Source organism: Lipophrys pholis (assembly GCF_963383615.2).
Source record: "Lipophrys pholis genome assembly, chromosome: 19".
In the NCBI taxonomy this organism is placed as follows: domain Eukaryota; kingdom Metazoa; phylum Chordata; class Actinopteri; order Blenniiformes; family Blenniidae; genus Lipophrys; species Lipophrys pholis.
In genome coordinates, this window is record NC_137647.1 from 4680151 (window position 1) to 4700626 (window position 20476).

General features: G+C 44.0%; 1 protein-coding gene across 24 annotated transcripts in view; it reads left to right on the plus strand.

Moving 5' to 3' along the window:
- nfixb (nuclear factor I/Xb) overlaps nucleotides 1-20476 on the plus strand; it is a 178599-nt gene that overhangs the window by 11527 nt on the left and 146596 nt on the right. For 9 of the 24 annotated variants that reach the window (XR_013936312.1, XR_013936313.1, XM_080487802.1 and 6 more), the window contains exon 1: nucleotides 9279-9547. The exons of 6 other annotated variants lie outside the window; for them this stretch is intronic. Coding sequence is in view for 16 of the 18 variants with exons in the window: in XM_080487802.1 (XP_080343928.1) it covers nucleotides 9521-9547 (27 nt within the window). In the remaining 2 variants the exon portion in view is untranslated. Of the gene's footprint in view, nucleotides 1-9278; nucleotides 9548-13244; nucleotides 13281-20476 lie in introns of those variants that run through there. 9 more of the 24 variants (XM_080487809.1, XM_080487818.1, XM_080487801.1 and 6 more) reach the window with 6 other exon arrangements.

Here is a 20476-nt window from a genome sequence, read left to right on the forward strand (position 1 = left end):
AATTGCACCACAATCATAATGTCATTCACAGCTCCCTCTACTCAGCTGCAAACCATTACAATTATTATTTCCACACGCACATTTAAACCCCCGCCCCCACCCCACCCCCCACCCCACCACCACAAAAAAAAGAAATGGAGAGAGAGAGGCCTTTGCAACTTCACCGAAGCGCCCCTGCCTCGTGGGAGTGAAAATTACGACGATAATGTGCAGCGTGCCGAGTTGCATGAAATGAAAAAACGAGGACAAAGTTAAAGGAAAGTGAGTCGTCTTTCAAAAAAAGAAAGAAAAGAAATCCACCCAGCGAGCGCGGTGGATTTACAACGATCGGCGTGGTTTAAAATGGCAGTGAAATAACAAAGATGGGGAGAGGTGTGTGTGTGTGTGTGTGTGTGTGGGGGGGGGGTTCAGGGTGGTCTGTGGATGACTGAAAATGTGATTGTTAATGAGGTGGGAGCTGGTTTTCGAGGCTTCAGCCCTTTTGTTTCCCAGAGTTTAGACCGTAGGCCAAGTCTCGCTGAGGGATCGTGTGTCGTGCGAGCGGCGAGAAATCAACCACGGTGGCTGTAGAGGAGGAGGAAGAGTGGGAGGAGGAGGCGAAAGGGGAGGGGGAGGGGGAGGAGCGCCACTTTGGGGTGCCTGTGTTGGATTTTTTTTTTTTTTCGGGGGGCAACGAGTTCAAGAGCATCGACAGGCGGGTGTCCGCCGCCATCACATCACAGGGACGCCTGCCGGAGGGGGGGGGGGGGGGGGGCTTAGCTTTGTTTGAAGCGTCTCATTGGTCCGTGCGTCGGCCGCATGGCGGGCAGGTTAGGCAGCGTGACAGTGCAGGTAACATTTAAAATACAGCTGATTAAATGTTAGATTAAAACCACATTTGTGATGCGGTGTGACGTTTTTAAAAGGCTTTAAAGTGACTAATGAAGCCTGGGTGTGACGTGAATTTGATTTATGATTCACACTAAAAAGGGGCGTTACTCTCTCCTCCTTTTGTGTCCTTTTTTTCTTCTCAAACATGAAAAGTGTCATTTTTAAGGAATTTCTGTCTCTGGTCTGTTAATAATTCCCAAAGAATTAAACTGGACAACCCAGTCAATGTTCAGTCAAAACGAATGCATCTCAAGAAAACTGTGCAAGTCAAACCTCTGAACTTGTTCCAGTTAAAAACTGACCAACGCATAATTCTTTTACAATTAAGATTGATAAGAAAGAAAAGGAAAAGTCCATACAATTGTCACATCTTAAAATCAATCAATCCAAGGCTTCTGTGCGGTGAAATTCATGTCTTGAGTCTCTCCTAGATTTAGATTTGGATTAAATGTGGCGGCACCATCATGCAGAGGTCAAAAAAAATGATAAAAGTGATCGGAAGTCTTAGATTCTATTATACAAATACGACACAATATTACACAATATTCTGAAAGTGATTCTCAAAATGATGTAGTTGGCATGCCAGGCCACAAGTTGGTGCTGTTGGTTGTTTTTGAAAAATGAAACCCCACGCACACATGCAGCAGAGAACAGTACGCCGTGGTCGTCATGACACCGTGGAGGAAGCATTGTTGTTATTGTCCATCTACTCGCACATGTGCAACTATTTATTACGACTGTGGTGCACATGCCGAGCATTTTCCAAAAGTTGCGTTTCCCCCCCCCCCCCGTTTCCACAGACTCCAGAGCGTTCCCTCAGTCCTTGTCCACACGAGCTAAAACGATCTTTTATCTCCCCGTCGTTCTTAAAAAGTTTCTGGTCCACGCGGCACAATGGAGAATCACTCAAAATTATGTAGTACAAATAACAGGACGGTAGGTGGCGCTGTAACTCTGCCACAGAACTACACCAAAAACAACGAAGAAGACGGAGCATTAAAAAAATCAACATCTTTCCTTATTCCTATTCCCTAATCCTTAAGTTTTATGGCTTTTGCTTAAAAGTTGCATTTTGCGGCGGCGCTCCGAAGTTTTTTTGTTGTGTAAAAACTTTCTCTGCTTATAATCCTGTTGATCATCGGCTGAGCAGTTTAAGCTCATGTTACCAATTAAAGGATAAAAAAAACACACAAAAAAAAAAACCTGCTACTCGGTAACTAAACTTCTACCTTCACACTGCCTGTCCTGAGGAAAGTACTCCCCTCACCTTCGTTTTTTTTTTTTTTTTTTTTCCACCATTTGGACGAAGCATAACGTAGATTAATGCCCCTCGAACCCTCCGTCCATTAATCTCCTGAACCACTTTAACCAGCGCCGGGTGGCGGGGAGGTTTGAGGAGGTCGAGCGAAGCCAGAAGTCTTTAAACTGACAAATCTAATGTGTGTTAACAGGAACTTTCACTGAGTGGCTGTCAGGTTGGGTTTTTTTTTGAAGCACGTTTAAAGGTGAGGCTAGTGTGAGACCATTGGCTTAAACATCTGTGTAACGTGGATGTTTCTGAAAACAATCGTGGCATCATCTTGTTGTAGATGGTGGATTAAAATCAGCTCTTAAGGACAGTTAAGTGTTGGAACACGCCCACATTCCGAGTCGGTTTGCTTTGGCGAGTATTTTTACCTGTACATAGGGAGAGGTGTAAGAAAAACGTGTGTATTCCGACATATAACTACATGTTACTTACCGTATTTTCCGGACTATTGAGCGCACCCGGATATAAGCCGCATCCGCAAAATTTAAAAAAAGAGAGAGAGAGAGAGAATAACAGGGTTTCATCTCTGTTGATAAAGTGTTTTATGGGTTATTTGCCGATTGTGATTCTGAGGAGGAAGATTTCTCAGCCGGCTTTACGTGATGCACCTGAACGCATCACTCACTGCCGGACCAGGAAAGCAGAACAAGACGAGGTCACGAAGAGCAGAAATATCACTTTTAGGTTTAGTTTAGTTTTGGAGAAGCGGAGGCTCAAAACAGCATCTATCTACATGTGGAAGTAGAATCTGGCGGCATGAAGCCCGTTAACCCGTAAAAATCCATAAATTAGGGTTCAAAGCGGCTGAAAAAAGTAGCGGCTTATAGTCCGGAAATTACGGTACTTCACTTTCAAAGTTCATTTTATTCCCACAGTTATTAGTATTTTTTTCAACGTGACCTTAATAACAATGAAGTATCACTCACTTGCATAATATCTCTCTCCCCTGGCTGAGCTTTACTTTTGCTTCATGATTCATTGTTGGGTGTATCACTATTTCACTACACCTGGAGATCAAACACACTTTAGTTCAGGGGCCACAAAGTCCAACTTCATCTTGAGTGGGCCGGACCAGGAAAACAGTACCTTAATAACATTTAAACTTGAAAGTTTTTCTCTGTTGTGGCGCAGAGTATATGTGATGCAAATGTCTTTATTTTCATAAAAAACAAGAAATTACCATTGAAAATGACTAAAATCTCAACATGAAGGAGAGTTTTCATTATAATTGACTGTTGCATTATGGGGGTTTTTACAAACGTGGCTTTCTAGCTCTCATTACAACATCACTGATATCTCAGCTCAGTGTTGTGTTGTGTCCACTATTCTTAAGAAATCTGTTTAAAAAAAAAAAAAAAAATAATAATGTTTTCTAAGAAATGTACATAATGCTTGGTGGTTTGGCCGGTTTGGAGCCGGTTTTGGTCCAAATGTCTCCCGTTTGACGCCCTTACTTTAAGGGTTAAGAGTTTGAACGCTTTGCATAAGAGGGTTTTCTTGAATTTATTCTGACATGATTTTAAAGTGAATTGTTGAGGCTATACTATATATTTTATTAAACATTACAGAAAATTGAATTTTGAACAAACGGTTGATTTCAAAGCCAAACTCCTGCAAAAAAGGGAGGAAACGTGTGTTTTGGTCCATTATTTCTCTGTAACGTGTGAATGTCTGTTGGAAAAAATGTTTCCCCCCTTCGTTGACACATTTAGCAGAGGAATGTGCATTTGTGGGATGAGCAGGAGAACCATGTGTGCTGCAGGGGTAAACAAGTTACCAAACCTTTTTCTAATGTCAAATAACTTATTGTTTTTGACCTCAATACTCAGCTTTGTTGTGCACCCCCCCCCCCAAAAAAATGCTTGTCCCCGACAGATTGTGACAGCCTTTACAGCAGGTATGTTAAACATAAGGCCCGCGGGCTAAACCCGGCCCCACAAGAGGCTCCCATCCGGCCAAACCTCCCCCCAAAAATTGTAAAAATGTCAAAGAAGACGTTGAATTAAATTTTTTTTTTTTAATTTCTTAAGAGTAGAATACAACACTGAGAACCGAGCTGAGATATTGGAATGAAAGCGAGTGACATTGTTGCTCAAAGCCAAGCCAATTTTCAAAAAGCACCCATCATACAACAGCTATAGGAGGCAGTTTTTTTTTTTTTTTTGACATTTCACTGTATTTTGCTCCACAAGGTTTCATTAAAATTGGCTCCATGTTGAGATTGTAGTAATTTTCAGTAGTAATTGTTTGTATTTTGTAAAAATCGAGACATTTTCATCACATAATGACAAAGGAACACTTTAAAGTTTACGTTCAAAGGTTGTCATGGCGCTATTTTACCAGTCTGGCCCACTCAAGATGAAATATGGCCTCTTCATCTCAAATGTGTTTGACATCCCCAATTTCAAACGATATTTAGCAATAATAAGTTAAAACAGCATAAAATATTGTTTCGGGGGGGAAAAAAAACCCCGACAACAACGTAATGTCACTTTATTCCTGCAGCAAGAAGAAAGAAACCGTCCGTTTCTAGCAGTTAGATGTGAAAATGCACATAAAGTCATGCATCACTCAGCGGCGCGAGCTGCAAAGACAAGAAGAAAACCGCTTCTTTGTGTTTGAGAGTCGCGTTGCGCACAGAAATTACTTTTTTTGGGGGGGGGGCGGGGGGGGGGGATCTTCTTACACATTTGGAAACCACTGCTTTAAGCCGTGTGTGTGTGTGTGTGTGTGTGTGTGTGTACGCTGTATGTAAACAATGAGCTGAAAGCACGACCGCACGCCGGCCTCGCTCCTGCCCCACACGCAGGTAGCCTGGTATCAACACAGGCTCTCACGCCGTGTGTGTTTGGGGCGAACTTGTGGTTACTTCCATCCTGGAATAACCTGTTTTTGCCCCCCCCCCCCCAACCCACCCGGAGCCTCGCAGCTTCCCCCGGAAGCGGCTGGCACGGCGGGCGGACTGCTATGGAGCAGAGAAGCTGTGATCGTTCCTTCGTGAAAAGCCTCGGCTCTGATATGCGACCGCACGACGGCAAACCACCAAGCTGGCCGGGTGCAAACCGTAACAGCGCCGGCCACGCTGGAGCAGTGGTAAATATGTATATTCGAAGCGTGTGAAAGAAGCGGAGCCGCAGCAGACCCACCAACCGTAGCATATGGCCCTACCATGTGTTACTTAATGAGAGATTTACTCACACAGACCACTAAATGTGTGGCTCGTTTAAGGAGCCGCGGCAGAGGAGGAGGTTTTTTTTTTTGTTGTTGTTGCATGTGTTGCATGCAAGTCAGGTCTGTGGAGGAGGAGGAGGAGGAGGAGGAGGAGGAGGAGGAGGAGGAGGAGGAAGACGATTTAACCTTTTGCACCCACTGTGGAGCTGAAAACAAGAAAAAAAAAATCCATCAAAAGTTGTTGGTACGGAGTGAATACACCTGCCTGAAGGGAGACTGAAGAGGTGCGTGTGTGAGAGATAGTCTGCTTCATCTCATCACGTATCGGATTCTCAGAATGGAATGTTGGTCTTATAACCCTGTGAGGAGGAGGAGGAGGAGGAGGAGGAGGAGGCGGCGGCTGCGTGCGTACACTCCTGACCACCCCCCCCCCCCCCCCCCCCCCACTCCCCGCCTGGCTCGCCGATCTGGCCGCATGCAGTAATTGGCCACACAGAGCCCAGATCCCTCTTTGTTTTCGGCCTCGCGGTGAGAAATGCACAAGCAGTCGGCCCCTCATAAATCTGTGGGACTCCGATGTCAGGCCCCGAAATTCTGCTCCTCGTCTTTACGACGCCTTCGACTCCCGCGCCGCACTTGGGCCCTGACCGAAGAGGCTTTAAAAATTTTTTGGGGGGGGGGGGGGGATTTTATTTAATGTGATGTATGGATCTCTCCCGTTTGCGTGACAGAGCGGCGGAGTCGCCTTCCTCACACGTCGTAGTGTTGTGATGGCGCTCACAGGCTGCGATTAAACGTCTCTTACCTTCTTTTCTCCTGCACAGCGAGCGTTTGGCTCGGATTCGCTTCGCCGGCTTAGCCGCGGCTTCCAGACCGGGTCAGATATGGTTCACTGACTAAATAGACTTAACTTTTACGGCCGCGATAAGAGGATGCATTGATTTGAACCCCTGCAATCAATTTTAAATATATAATCCAATGTAAACTTCGGCTTTTAACATGCCAAGGGAAAAATCCGCACGTCGGCTGAGCTGCAGCTTAATGTTTCAGGAGTTTGAAAGCAAAAAGTCTGGTTTCTTTTCACACGTGCAACAATAAAGTGTTTTTAAGAGTCTAATTTGATGCAAGTTTGCACAAGTTTCATGCAGAAAAAATCACAACTCTACAATGACATGCATGTTTTATGGAATTATTACTTGAAAATGCATGGATTGGAAGGACTTAAATCGATATTAAATATATAATCTGATGCAAACTTTAGTTTTTAATGCATGATCGAAATCCTCACTCAGCTGCAGAATAATCCTCCAGAAGTGTCAAATATGCATGTTTCATGCAAAGAAATCTACATAGTGACAGTATCCCTGCATTTCCATGGGATTATTACAACAAATGCTTTGATTGAAAGGCCTTAAATTGATTTTAAACATATAAAGCAATGTAAAATATGGCTTCTGATTGTAGCCCAGCTGCAGCAAAGTGTTTCCGAAGGGTCAAATCTGCATATTTTACGAGTGTCATGTGAAGAAATCTGCATCGTGACAGCGTCCATGCATGTTCTATTGGATTATTTCAAGCAAATGCATTGACTGGAGCCTCAAATTGATTTTAAACATATAATCCAGTGCAAACTTTGGCTTTTCATTTCAGCTGAACTGCAGCGTTGTGAGAAGTGTCAAATCTGCATGTTTGGACAAGTTTATTCCATTTCAAAAGAAGAAAAACAATCATGCTTCACGCCATAGTATCCACGCATCTTCGCTGGGATGATTACCGTTTATTCCAGAGACAGTTGTACAGCTCCAATAAGCGGATAATCGATTTTGCGTTCGATAATCCCGACGCAAACTGAACTGGCGAGAGAAATCTCCTCGAGAGCGGAACTTCAGCAGATTGTTTGAAAAGTTTTCGCACAGCCTGAAAACACAAAGCTGGTTTCTTTGTTTCTTTTATTGCTGATGCATCACTAATAAACTGTTTTAGGAGTCAAATTAGATGCAAGTTTGTACATGTTGAGTTATCACACACACACACACACACACACGCACGCACGCCGTCAGATCATGGAATTTACGGGTCAGTGAACGCAACTTTACAGCCACGATTTGAACACCTGCACACGATTTTAAGCAAAGTTTAGCTTTTAATCCGTGAGAAAAACCCCTCACATTAGCCGAGCTGCAAGCAGCCTTTCAAAGGTTCTCACACAGCTGAAACACAAACCAGGCTTTTGGGATTAAACTCAGCGGCACGTCTGCACAAGATTGTTTTACTTAAAAAATTATAATGTTAATAATAATCATCCAAGCTAATGATGCACTCTGGCCAGTGTAGGCGTTGGAGGTACATCATTACATGCATGTCGGTAATGTGGTCAGTAAATGTAACTTGACAGCTGCAATTTCAAAACCTGAAATCAACCGTGAGCCCATAATCCAGGGCAAGTTTCAGGTTTCAATGTGGGAGAGAAATCATCTCATTACCTGAGCTGCAGCACCTCGAAAGCGTATTAACAAAAGGTTTTAAATCAGAAGAAAGGAACTATACTCATAATGTGTTTACATCGGTTTGCATGCATCATTACCACGTTCATGTTCAGGTTATCAAATGATAAGCGGAAGTGTTTTCATTTTCATTATGTGACACAAGGCAAAATTTTAGTTTTTAATAAGCGAGTTAAATCTTCACCTGCTGATTCACGTCTTTTACCACATGCGTCTTGTTTAATAGCCAAATCAGAGGCAAGTTTCCACAAGCTTATTCTTTTTTTTTTTTTTTTTTTTAAGGGCTTAAGATTCAAATGATCCTTCTGCCCTCCGATTGGAACATGCATCTCCACAACGTGTCAGTAAATGCAGCTTTATAGCCACCGTGAGCTCTGTGCACTGACTTCAAGCACTGGAATTGATTTTTAAGTATATAATCTGAATTTCATGCATGAGAATCCTCCCGTTTCAGAGGCTTTCACTGAAACTACACAACCGGCTTCTTTTAGCAGATGCATTAAAATAAAGTGTTTTTAGGGTTGGAGTCAGTTTATTTAATGCAACAATAGAAAAACCCTAAACTCGTGTGTTCAGTGCCCATGCGTTAAAAGAAAAGTATACTTGTGACGCGTTCAGGTGATGAACAGGTCAGAAAATGCAACTTTACAGCCACGGTGAGGTAAATCTGAATTTAATGCACGAGGATCCTCCCGTTTCAGACGTTTTCACGCAGCTGAAAGTACAAATCTGGCTTATTTTAGCTCATGTGTATATTATAATGAAGTGCTTTAGAGTTAAATCAGAGGCAAGTTTGCACAAGTTAAAAGTCTATTCAAATGACCATGTATCTGCCCCCTGATGCTTGTCCATAACAAGGCAATAAATACAACTTTGCAGCCACAATTAGCTCGCGCTTTGGTTTGAAATCGATTTCAGGTGCAGAATCCAGATTGAAAGAAAAACTGCAGCAGTTTGAGAAGTTTTCCACACAGCTGGAAGCACGATTTTATTATGCAATATAATAAAGCGTTTTTAGGGTTAAATCGGAGTTTGCGTAACTTCATTTCATGCAAAAAAATAAAAAATAAAAAAATCAATAATCACGAAGGGGACATGTCAGTGTCCACGCGTTAAAAGACGTTCACTCGTGATGCGTTCACGTTCCAAAAAACGCACCTTCAACATGCACGCTCATACCAAGGAATGCACGGGTCAGTAAACGCAACTAAGCCATGGCATGTAAAAAAAAAAAAAAAGAAAAGTGTTGCATGGGGAAGCCTGCAGGCTGTGCAGCGGATCAGATCCCTACAAAAAAACTTCAAAATGGCTTTTTTCCCTCCAGTCAAACCTGATTTCTTTTAAAAGAAACATTATTTGTAGGAGAGAGAGAGAGAGAGAGAGAGAGAGAGAGAGAGAGAGAGAGAGGGAGGAGGAAAAAAAACGAAAAAGAAGCGCGATTAAAAAAGAGAACTGCACGAAAAAAAAAAAAAGAGAAGGCGAGGGGAGGGAGACAAAGTTTTTTCCCTGAAAGTTTGTGCAAGCTTTCACTTTCTAGGCGGGGTTACTGTAAGCTGCAGCAGCATGGAGTGAGAGAAACAGGACGGCGAGCGATTGCAATGCAGCACCACACCGAGCTTCCATCCAACTTAAATAAGCTCTCCATTCCGCCTCTCTAAAAGTAACCATGTACTCCCCGTACTGCTTGACACAGGTAAATCCTCTCCTCTTCCTTCATTGTTTGGCTAGATTACAGTTTGTGGACGCCGGGTCTTGTCTTTTTTTTTTTTTTTTTACCTCGCTGCTTCTCTCTCTGTTGCTGTCTGTCCTCCGTGTTTTTAATTCCCGTATCTTTTTTTTTTTTTAATGTCTCCCGTGAAACTTTCGCTCCAACTCTCCGCCGCTCGTTGCGCGTCTCGGTGCGCGTTTCTTTTTTTCTTTTTTTTTGCGCGTGGTGCGCGTTTTTCAAAGTTCGTGCGCTTCTTCCCTTCGCACTTTTTTTTTTTTTTTTTTTCCCCCCTTTCCAAGAGAAAATGGCGCTCCTCTCCCGAAATGTATTTCATAATTTCTTTAAAGTTTAAGGAAGGAATCATGACAGGAAGCGGGACGCGACGTGAGGAGCGGGAGTTTGGATCCATGACTGTTGAGGCTTTTTTTCATTCTTCTTCTTCTTCTGTAGTTCAGTGAGTGTGTGTGTGTGTGTGTGTGTGTGTGTGTGTGTGTGTGTGTGTGTGTGTGTACGTACACACGCCTTTTGGGCTGTTTTCATGTTTTAAAAAAAAAAAGAAAGTGAGCGCTTGGCATGTGCGTACATTTGTGCGCGTGCGCGCGTGCGCACTTCCCCGTCGTCCCGCGCGTGTCTCCGCCGAACTTTTTTTTTTTGTCTTTCTGACTGAAGTTTTTGTACTTGAACGCAACACGTGTGTTCTTGTGCAGTGTGCAGGTTGAGCTCAGATGGAGGGATTATAAATCCTCTTTCTCACTATGAACTTAATCCAAGCGTCATAATCTGATAGTAATTTTGTACTTTTGAAGTGGAATTTTTACATAAATTTGCACTTTGTGTGTATTTTTTTTATTTTCAACGATTTTCTTTTTCTATTTGGTGCTGTTTGTTACAGCTTCAAAATTCTCAATTTTTTTTGCAGTTTGTACAATCGGTGTTAAAAAAATAAATATATGTATATATATATACATATATTTATGTATATATATGTGTGTGTGTAAGTCTTTCTCCACGCTTGAATCACTTTTAGACGTCTTATATTTTCTATTTCAAGTCAGTTTTGACCTTTTATAAAATCCATGCGACATTTTTATGTCACACTAATGGTACTTCTTTGCAGCGAAACTCCACCTCTGATCCTAAATCTTTACCTGCGAGTTGCACCAGTGAGAAGCAGTGAACTGGAAAAACCTCTGCTCATCCGCCATGTTGCGTCAGTCATGTTCAAGTGTCACACGTTGGATTAAAATCCCACTTTAAATAAGAGTGAATGTGACAGTTTAGACGTGTCACTGCAGGAGCTTGTTTCTATCTTCAGGCTTTTATTCTATATTTTCATTCCCAGGTATTTTCTTCATGTAGGCAGCCGCCGCGCTGGCACTGACCCCCCCCCCCCCCCCCCCCCCCCCCCCCCCCCCCCAGTTTGTTATACAGCTGCTGGAAGTCTCGGCTCCTATAAAGCAGACTTGTTTATCCCTCACTGGCTTCGTCTGACAGCGGACTGCCAGGGCCGCCCGTTTGATGCGTAATTCATTCCTGATTTTTACAGTGGTTTTATTAAAAGGGTGCTTCCCTCCCGCCACGCCGTGCGGCCTGCGTCGAGGCCGGGAGGATGCTCTGGGCTCAGGCCATGTCTGCTTTCCATTTGGAAACATTAGTGGATCATAACGCCGGCCTCTCGTCCGCACCAGAAAGAGAGAGGAGAATTGTATTTTTTATTATTTTATTTTTTTTAATGATTTTCCCTCCTGTAATTCTTCGTTTTATTGAAGCGGCCATTAAAGGATACTTAGTGTGTTGACTTTTCAAAGTCGGAGGGGTGAAGCGGAGTTAGTGACGGAGAGGGGAATAGAAACAGATTGGCTAAACAGGATTACACGCTTCGCACATATTGCCTGCAGATTTACATTTTCTTTATGTACAGTGGAAAGGAAAACAGGGCAAGGTGGTTCAACTTAGAATAGTTGTGACTTTTCTGAGCTCACCAAGCATTTTTAAACTCTTTCAACTCAATAAGTTCACGTGAGGCTGATGGAATAACACGAGAAAGAAGTTGGATGAACTGAATTCTGGCTGATTATTGCCAAACAAGGAAGTTTTACAAACGTAACATTTGTCTTTTTAGGGTTTTCTTCATATTATCTGGCTCTTTCAGGCTCGATTTATATACTTTATTTAGATCTCAACGTTTTAACCTACATTAAGTAAAACACTAAACAATTTTTTTTCCAGCTTTAACCCTTTACAGGCCTCTAGGATAGTGGGAAAATAAAAAGTCAAAGAATATTTCATGTGAATGACTATTTGCTGTCTTGATTTATCGATAGTAAAGAAAAATCAATCAATTTGAAAGCATAAATATTGACCGAAATGACTCGCAATTTACTATTTTGAGTATAGAATAGAAATATTTAATTAATTCCTGAGGGAAATTCTTTTAAAGTGTTGCTCCACACTCCACTGTTATATTATAGAAAACCTCTAAACTTGACTTCAGCATTGAATCTTTGCACCATTATGTCTTCAAGCACTTTGTCATTTATTCTTTTTTATAGTTAAATCAGCTGCAGTGACCATGACAAGGTCATACTCCACCAGACTCACTGGGACAAACTGTGAAAGCAGCACATATCTCACTATTCATGGACAAATATTAAATCGGAATTGCTATTATCGCCATGTTTTTGGCTTTATTAATTTGTAAGCCTCAGAAAAAAAGTTTCCAAGTGGATTTAACCTCATAGGCCTTTTCCCTATAAGATGACTTTATGTCTCAATTGATGAAAACAAGTCTTCCACTGCAGATGATCTCTGGACAAAATGAACCTTTTTATTTAGCTCCATAAATTTCCCCCCTTTTAATTGGAAGTCAGTGGCGGCAGAAGCTCGTGCAGAGTAATGCAGTGCACATGTTGCACATGATGTGCAACCTGCAGTGTGTCGGCGGCGGCGGCGGCGCAGCGCTGCATGGAAACAAATGACTGATCCTACTGCCTTTTCTCTGCATATTGTAAGAAATGTCCACTCTCTTCCTCTTCTCTCTCTCTCTCTCTCTTTCTCTCTCTCTCTCTCTCTCTCTCTCTCTCTCTCCCACACACACACACACACACGCAGGGTTTTTCCTTGCAGCTCCGTCTGCAGACGGGTAGGCACATTTTGTTTATTTAATTGCTGTTAATAATTAAAAAATGGAGCTTGGACCTCGGATGTGGCAACAATTGTAAACAATGGGATGAATGATTATCTGATAAAACGCCTCGCGCAGCAGCAGCAGCAGCAGCAGCAGCAGCAGCAGCGTGCCGGGAGTGGAGTGTGTGTTTGCTGTGTGACTTCCACTCCACTTTGGGTTATAATAATAAAAAATAAAAAAAAGAAACAACCTCTAGGCATAACTCATCATTAAGACGTATATAGATTTTGCCGCCCCCCCCACCCCCCCACCCCCTTTCCAAAAAAGTGCGCGCTCCATTAATCCACAAATCCCATCATTTCTTTCTTTCTTTGATTTATTTTGGTGTCATCTCATTGATTGATGTGTTCAAATCTTGATGCAGCTCATCGAATGTTGTCATCTCAGACTGTTTTAACTGATTGCTTCCCTCTGCCCTCCCACCCCCCTCCCTCTGCCCGCCTGGACGCTGACCCCTGCTCCTCCTCGCCTCTTAACACCCTCTCAACACTAAAGTATTACCCTACTCACCTTCTAAACAATGCCTTAGTGGTAAGTCCTGTTTAGTCCCTATTTATTCAGCATCAGGTGTTTGTGTTTTCTTATTTATTTATTTAAAAAACTTTTTTTTTTTTTAAATAATCCATCTTGATAGAAATGTTTTTGGTTTTTTTGTGCCACTCCTGCAGCAAAACGACTCTGCAGCTGGATTTATATTCAGGGAAGAGCGGAGAGCCGTACTTTAATGATTTGCACACACACACACAGTGAAAAGTAGTTTTCTTTTCCCTCCTAATGTATGTTGGAACAGTTTAATCCGACCAGAGGTGACTTTTTTTTTTATTCTTTTTTTTCTGGCAAAACTGGCAGATTTTAAATATCGGGTTGTTTCGTTTTGTTATGAGGGGGAAAAAAAGAGAGAAAGACGTAACTTCTAAAAAGAAATAATACATTTAGCCCGCGGTTTAAAACAAAGTCCTGATCTCGTGCTCAACGGGAGGGAAGTGTGTCCACAGCGGGACTCGAACCAGCAACCCAAATCAGATTTAATCACCTGGAACGTTTGTGTTCTCCCACGACACGAGTCTCATATTAGTTTTTTATTGCATGGCAATTGTCGGACACGTTGTTTCAGAGTACTTCACAATGATTTAACCTCTTTTTTTTTTTCTTTTTCTGTTGTCCTCTCCTCCTTTGTCCTCTGAGAAGACTTTATATTTCTCTTTCCTCGTCAGAGGAAAACAACCTTCACAGTGGAACGGGGGCGAAACGCATGAGCCACTTAGTTTGTTTTTGGGTTTTTTTTTAACGTGTGAAAATCTGATTAAATCAACGTCGCGAAAATCAGAATTCTGAAGCTTTTACGTTTGCGCTCGTATTTTGGAAACCCACCCAACCCTCCAAACCTGCTGTCTCTTCTCATGGCCTGGAAAAATGAGTTGGAACAGCTGTTGGGAGGATTAAAAAAATAATAATAATAAAAATAGGGGGACGGGAATCTGAATACACCGAAAAACGATGGATTTGTTTTTAAATTAATTTATTTATTTTAGCGTTACAGTCATGCATGCAGGCGCGTCGGTGCAGGGCAGAGCAAACACCCTACTTTTATTTCCTCTTCTTCTTCCCGGTGCCTTCCTGTGTCTCCCTGCTGCTTTACCTTTTTGCAGAAAGTCGGCTCGACTTTAAAAAGCTCCTCCAGTTCAGGTTCATATCCTGGACTGAGTTTCTCAGACTGCTGTGACATCACTGTGGTTTGGGGGACGGTTGCGTGGACTGTATATATGAATACTCGCGTCTACGTAGCGTAGGTCGCCGATGCCAGACGGCGAGGAGAAGTTAACTCCTTGTGGAGGTTTGGGCGGAAAAGTGACGCGGCGGCCAGAAAAGCTCTCGGCTCTTGGCTCCCGGATGGGAGAATGAACTCATAGCAGGTTGTGATTGACGGTTATTGCCGATCTTATTGTGCTCGAGTTGTGTGTGTGTGTGTGTGTGCTCGCACGCACGTGATCGGATGGGGCCCGATTGGCCACGCCACTCGTTACGGGCAGCGGCGGCCCGGTGTTGGAGCGTTTCCCCCTCTTCGCGGGACGCCGCCGGGTCAGAATGTCAGTCGCTGCCTGGGACACTGTGTTCCATTTACGCCACGCAGCCACTTTCAGGCCAGTTTCTATTGAAGAAAAAAAAAAAAAACAACCGGTCACACTCTTGGTTGGTCACTTTGGAGTTGATGTGTAATCGTGACCCGCGTTGGCGGAGGTCGCCACCCTGAGACGAGCTGCTCCAAGTGATCCGAACTGGTGAAATCTGCATCGCCTCAGTACAGGATTGTATTTCTAAGCACATGAGGGTTTCTGTGATTAATGTCTTTTCTTTTCGTTATAAATTTTCAGTGCTTATTGTCAGCTGGTGACTGGGGGGGGCAGGACCGTGCGTCAGCAGGAGCAAAATTTATGGCAATTTTTATTTATTTCTTAATTTTTTTTTTTTTTTGCGAAGAAATCCCTTTGGTGGCGGGAGACAAAGACGAGATGAGCCGCGCACGTTTTGGCAGCCCGCGATATAGATTCTGAATTTAAGTGGCATGTAGTTTTTATTTTATCTCGAGCCGCATGCAGAGAGAGGGAGGCAGAACCAACGGCGTCTCATTCAGTATCGGCACAGCTGTCCCAGCATCCGTGGAGAATGGATTCCTACTGCTATTGCCACGGGATCCTCCAGCCAAGAAGAATGGGAGGATATCCAGTGTGTGCGCTTGTGTTTTAAAAGGAAGGCGAGGAGTGAGAGGAGCGAGGGGAGAGGAATATGCTGGTGTGTCTGCGCACACACATGTCTGCCTCCTTCTATATCTGTGTGTGTGTGTGTGTGTGTGTGTGTGTGTGTGTGTGTGTGTGTGTGTGTGTGTGTGTGTGTGTGTGTGTGTGTGTGTGTGTGTGTGTGTGTGTGTGTGTGTGTGTGATTTCTTGCATGTGTGTGTCATGTTGTCTCCACCCGCCTCACTTTTCCTTCGCTCATGTCACCTCTGGCATGGATTAGTCTTTGGCACAACCCTGGCAGTGCCCGCGGCCCCAGTGCGGTTCTGTGGTCGCCGATATGTTGTGCGGTTGCCATGGCTACTGCACACACACGCACACACACACACACACACACACACACACACACACACACACACACACACACACACACACACACACACACACACACGCGGGTGCTAAATTACATAATTGAGCTAGAATATACAGAGGAACTGAAAATACTTGGTGTACAATGTGAGAGCAGAGAAAAGGAAAGAGGGAGGGAGGGAGGGGGGGGAGGGAGGGAGGGAGGGGGGGAGGGGGGAGGGGGACACGGTGTGCCTTTACCAGAGCGAGAACCACGAGCAGGGAACGGACATGCATGCATGCGTTTGGTGAATATTTGAGCGCTCTGTCATTGCAGAGTTTTTTTTTTTTTCTTTTTTTGTTCAACACATCAGTACAGCGTGTTCTTTCCATTTTTGATTTTGACTCATAAATCTAAATACCAGTGGAGCCATTGTGTGGCTGTTTGGGGAGCGCTGTCGATCGGGGGGCAAGGTGTTTGTGGTGGGGCACACATGTTTGTGCAGAAAGGGTGTGGCAGTTCATACAGATACACCACGAGACACACATTTCCTTCAGCACCCTCCTCCTCCTCCTTCCTCCTCCTCCTCCTCCTGGGCTTCAGGTTTCTCTGAATGGATCGTGAATCTACGAGAGCGATGTGTCAAACTCCAGCTGCCACTTCTGTCACAGCTGGCTGCCTCTGGAGTGGGTTTTAAGGGCGAGAGCTTTCCCCTGCAAAGTGCCGTCTCATTTGCAACTTGGGCCTTTGTTGCGGAAAACTTCCAGATCCCCCCCCCCACCACCACCACCACCACCACCAACATCCCATCAAGTTTGAAATGTCTGACGACTCTTTGCTTTGAGAATCCGGGTTTTATTCAGACTTAAGGTGGCGCACAAAAGAAGGGATGAGCACAGCCGGGCTCAAAACGACAGAACAAGCAAACCACAGTCATGTGTGGTTGAGAGGCTTTGAACAAAAACAGGGCATCTGATGCTTTCTGTTACGCGCCGACTTCTTGATTGCCGTCGTTCAGGAATCGTGTATCGTTGAATTAAACCCCCCGGTAAGCCCCCCCCCTCAAAAAAAAAAAAAGCCACGATAAGGAGTCCAGTAGCCCCAACTGTCGCCGCCGTGAAGGATCCCAGTCAATGAAGCGGCGTTTTGCAGATTGCGCGATGAAAAATGTCGTACGCGCCGCACTGTTTGGTTAGCTTTGTTTCGAGGCGCAGAGGACAGACTGAGAAATGTTTCTGAGCGTGCTTTGTTCTTGCGCTGAGCAAATTTGAACGGCTGCCAGTGTCAACACGCCGAGCGAACGTTGACAGTAATTCATTCTGTGCTCTTTTTTTTTTTCCTTCTTCCTTTTAATCAACACGTAATGTTTCGGTAAAAGAAGACAAAAGCTGCATGATATCAAATTTCCCAAGACGATCCCCCACCCCCCCTCACCACCACCACCCCACCCACCCCCTTCCTGTTTTGTGCGAAGCAGCAGATCTGGGGGAACCTGAAGTTCCTGCGAGCTGGTCAGAGGCATGAAGCAGGCCTTTCTAACAGTCCGTCACAGGTCAACAGGAATAGACGGATGGTTGTTGTCGCGGATCATCGGCGTCCCACTCAAGGTCACTTCAGTGTGGGCAATCTGGCCATGTTGTTTGGCCCCGTCCTGCCTGCCTGTCTGACCTACATCTCACTGCAACCGGCTAAATATATACAGTAGACCCCCTCATTACAAAGCTTCCAGATTAATCTGGATGAAATCTGATCGCCGTTTTCTCCCTCTGCGGGTTTCTCTCCGCAGCCTCTCTTGACTTTCCGTCTCCCTCGCCGGCCACACAACAGTCTCATGAATAAGACAGACCCCCCCCCTACCACCACCACCACCACCACCAACACCCCATTCACAAACTGCATGCATACATCCCGTCGCACCTCTGTTTGAATTCCCCCTCCGACTGTATAGACGCTACAGTTATTGTGCCTCTTCAAACACACACACACACACACACACACACACACACACACACACACACACACACACACACACACACACACACACACACACACACACACACACACCTGCACATACTTAATCACAGCAAGCACAGGTGTGCATTCTGTCGGGGGGGGGGGGATCACACCCATTACAACTACATTAGAGCAGGAGGCCGTGTGTACCGTGATAAAGTAGTTTCCAGTCGCTCTGCGCTGCCAAACGCTCTTTTAAAACCCCACTAATGGTTATTTAAAACTGCTGATTACATGGGAGTGGATATTATAACCATATTAATTTCTACTGAGGTGGCCCGTCAAGGTTGGAGTTGAATTTAGTATATTTACTTCTCAAGTTTTTCCAGAAAATTGTGACATTAAAGAGCTGTGATTGTTGACGACGCCAAGGGTGTCAAACTCCTTTTAGTTCAGGGGCTAAATAAAGCCCAACTTCTCGAGTGGTAAAATATTACATTAATAACTTTCAAGTTTTAACCTTAAAGTTTTTCTTTGTTGTGGTGCAGTTGGATACGTGGTGAAAATGTCCATATTATGACCAAAAAGTCTACAATCCCAACATAAGACCAATTTTAATGAAAACGTCTGTTGAAAAATACCGTAAAATGTCCACAAATACCCCCAACTTCTATTACTGTTGCGTTATGCATGTTTTTAACACTCCGCCTGAGTCAGTGTTGTGTCCACAACTCCTAAGAAATTCATTAAAAAATAAAAAAATTGACATTTTCTTCTTCAGTTTTGAGGTAGGACTTAAAACTTTATATAAAACAACAACAAAAAAGCCAATTAACTTAAACGAAACCCAATTAGAAACTTATCGTCAACATTTCTTATGCTTTAGTCGAGCAAATTCAGTGAGAACAGCAGCGAATACCGTAAATGTTCTGAGTAGAGTAAATTTAATAGCTCCACCTGAACTGTTTTCTCTTGTGATGTTCTGTTCAGATTCAGCTCTTAGAAGCGTTTCGTGATTCAGAGTAACCCGTTAGAATCAGCCAAGTTTTACTGTGGAGGAAACCGTCGTCGCAGGAGGAAGCCCCCTGCACAGTGCGAACCGCTACTCCACCGCGCCGGCCCAAAAGGATTCCACTTCGTCTTGTCGTCATTAAATGAGCAAATGTAGACAAATTGTTGGTCTCAACATCAAGGGAACGTTAATTTACTGGGGAAAAAAACGAACTTACTTTTGGAGAAGTTTCATTTATGATATACCTTGAACCTACATTCATGAGTGAAGCAGCCATGTTTGGTTATTTCCACGTCACTTCCTGTCGAGTCCAGATAGTGTGTCAGCTTTCAAACAGTAACTCGGATTTAGGCTCCTTGCTAATAGTACATTGTACTGTGGGATAGAGGGATCGGTCGGGTCAAATATGGGTGATTTTAGTCCCTTTAAAATGTTCCACTTGATTTTTATATATGTGTATATATATATATATATAGAAAGCATATAAAGATGTTGACAGAAATCAAAAACATGAACAAGTATTTAAAGCTTATACTAGAAAAACACATTGAAATAAGTCAAAATTTTACCATATTTCCCATTCTTTCTTTTTGCGTTTTTGTTTCTGAAAGGTTTCACGTCTAGACTGCAACGTTTTGAAAGCGACGTCTGCTTCCATGGAAACAGCAGAAAAACAATGTAGTTTGCATGTCAAGCCACTAGTGGGTGCTGTTGGTTGTTCGTGTAATGAAACCATAAACACATGCAACAGATATCGTAACGCTATAAACATTGAAAATGGCGAGTACACGTCATATACAACAAAGTTAGATTAATACGGTGACTGTCAACAATAGAACTACCGAGTCATGACACTCTGGACGCCGCCATTTTGGTTATTGTCCATCTACTAGTGCGTGTGCAGAACTGTTCACTACAGTAGTGGTGCGCAGTGGCAGCTTAAAGTTGCATTTTCAACCGTTTCCACGGAGTTGGCGTGTTTTCAAAAAGTTCCACCTTGGGGCGCCGTTGCGTTTCCAGTGCTCACGAGTACCGTTGTCGTGCAAACGTACCCCAAAGACGCAACGAAAGTTGAGCATTTTCTCCTGAAGGCGCTGTTGTGAAAACGGGGCCGTCGGACTCGAGGACGCCAGGTGGGCCAAAATGGACGCCAAGAAAAGGAAGCATAGAATAGCTAATCTGTGGCCTGACAGGTGAATCTACTCGTACGCAGAGGACGAAGACCTCATCAGCGGTGGCAGCAATCACGATTTAGTGACATGACGATTTTTCCATGAAGTCATGGCGTCCGTCATCTTTCCACCGCTTCGCTTTAAGCACAGGGGATGGGGGGATGGAGAGGGAGGGGGGGGGGGGGGGGGGGTATAAGGAGGCAGAGATCGGCCTCGCTGATTGCAACTCGAATTTCCTGAGGCTTTCTTTCATCATCACGCGGCATTACCTCATGCTGGAGCGCCGGCGAAAAATAGTCCCGGCCGCGTTGATCCAGCGGCCATGCAGGGGTGTAATTCAGCCCGGCCCTTTAACGGCTCGGATTATACGAGTCCAACTGTGATTACGTCCACAAGTCAAACTTAGCATCGGCGTTTGAGGTGGACTTTTTCCTGCCGGCTCACCGGCAAGAAGGTTTCCAAGCCTGTGCATTGGGCTCAATAGGCATTTATTGGGTTAACGTTGGAGG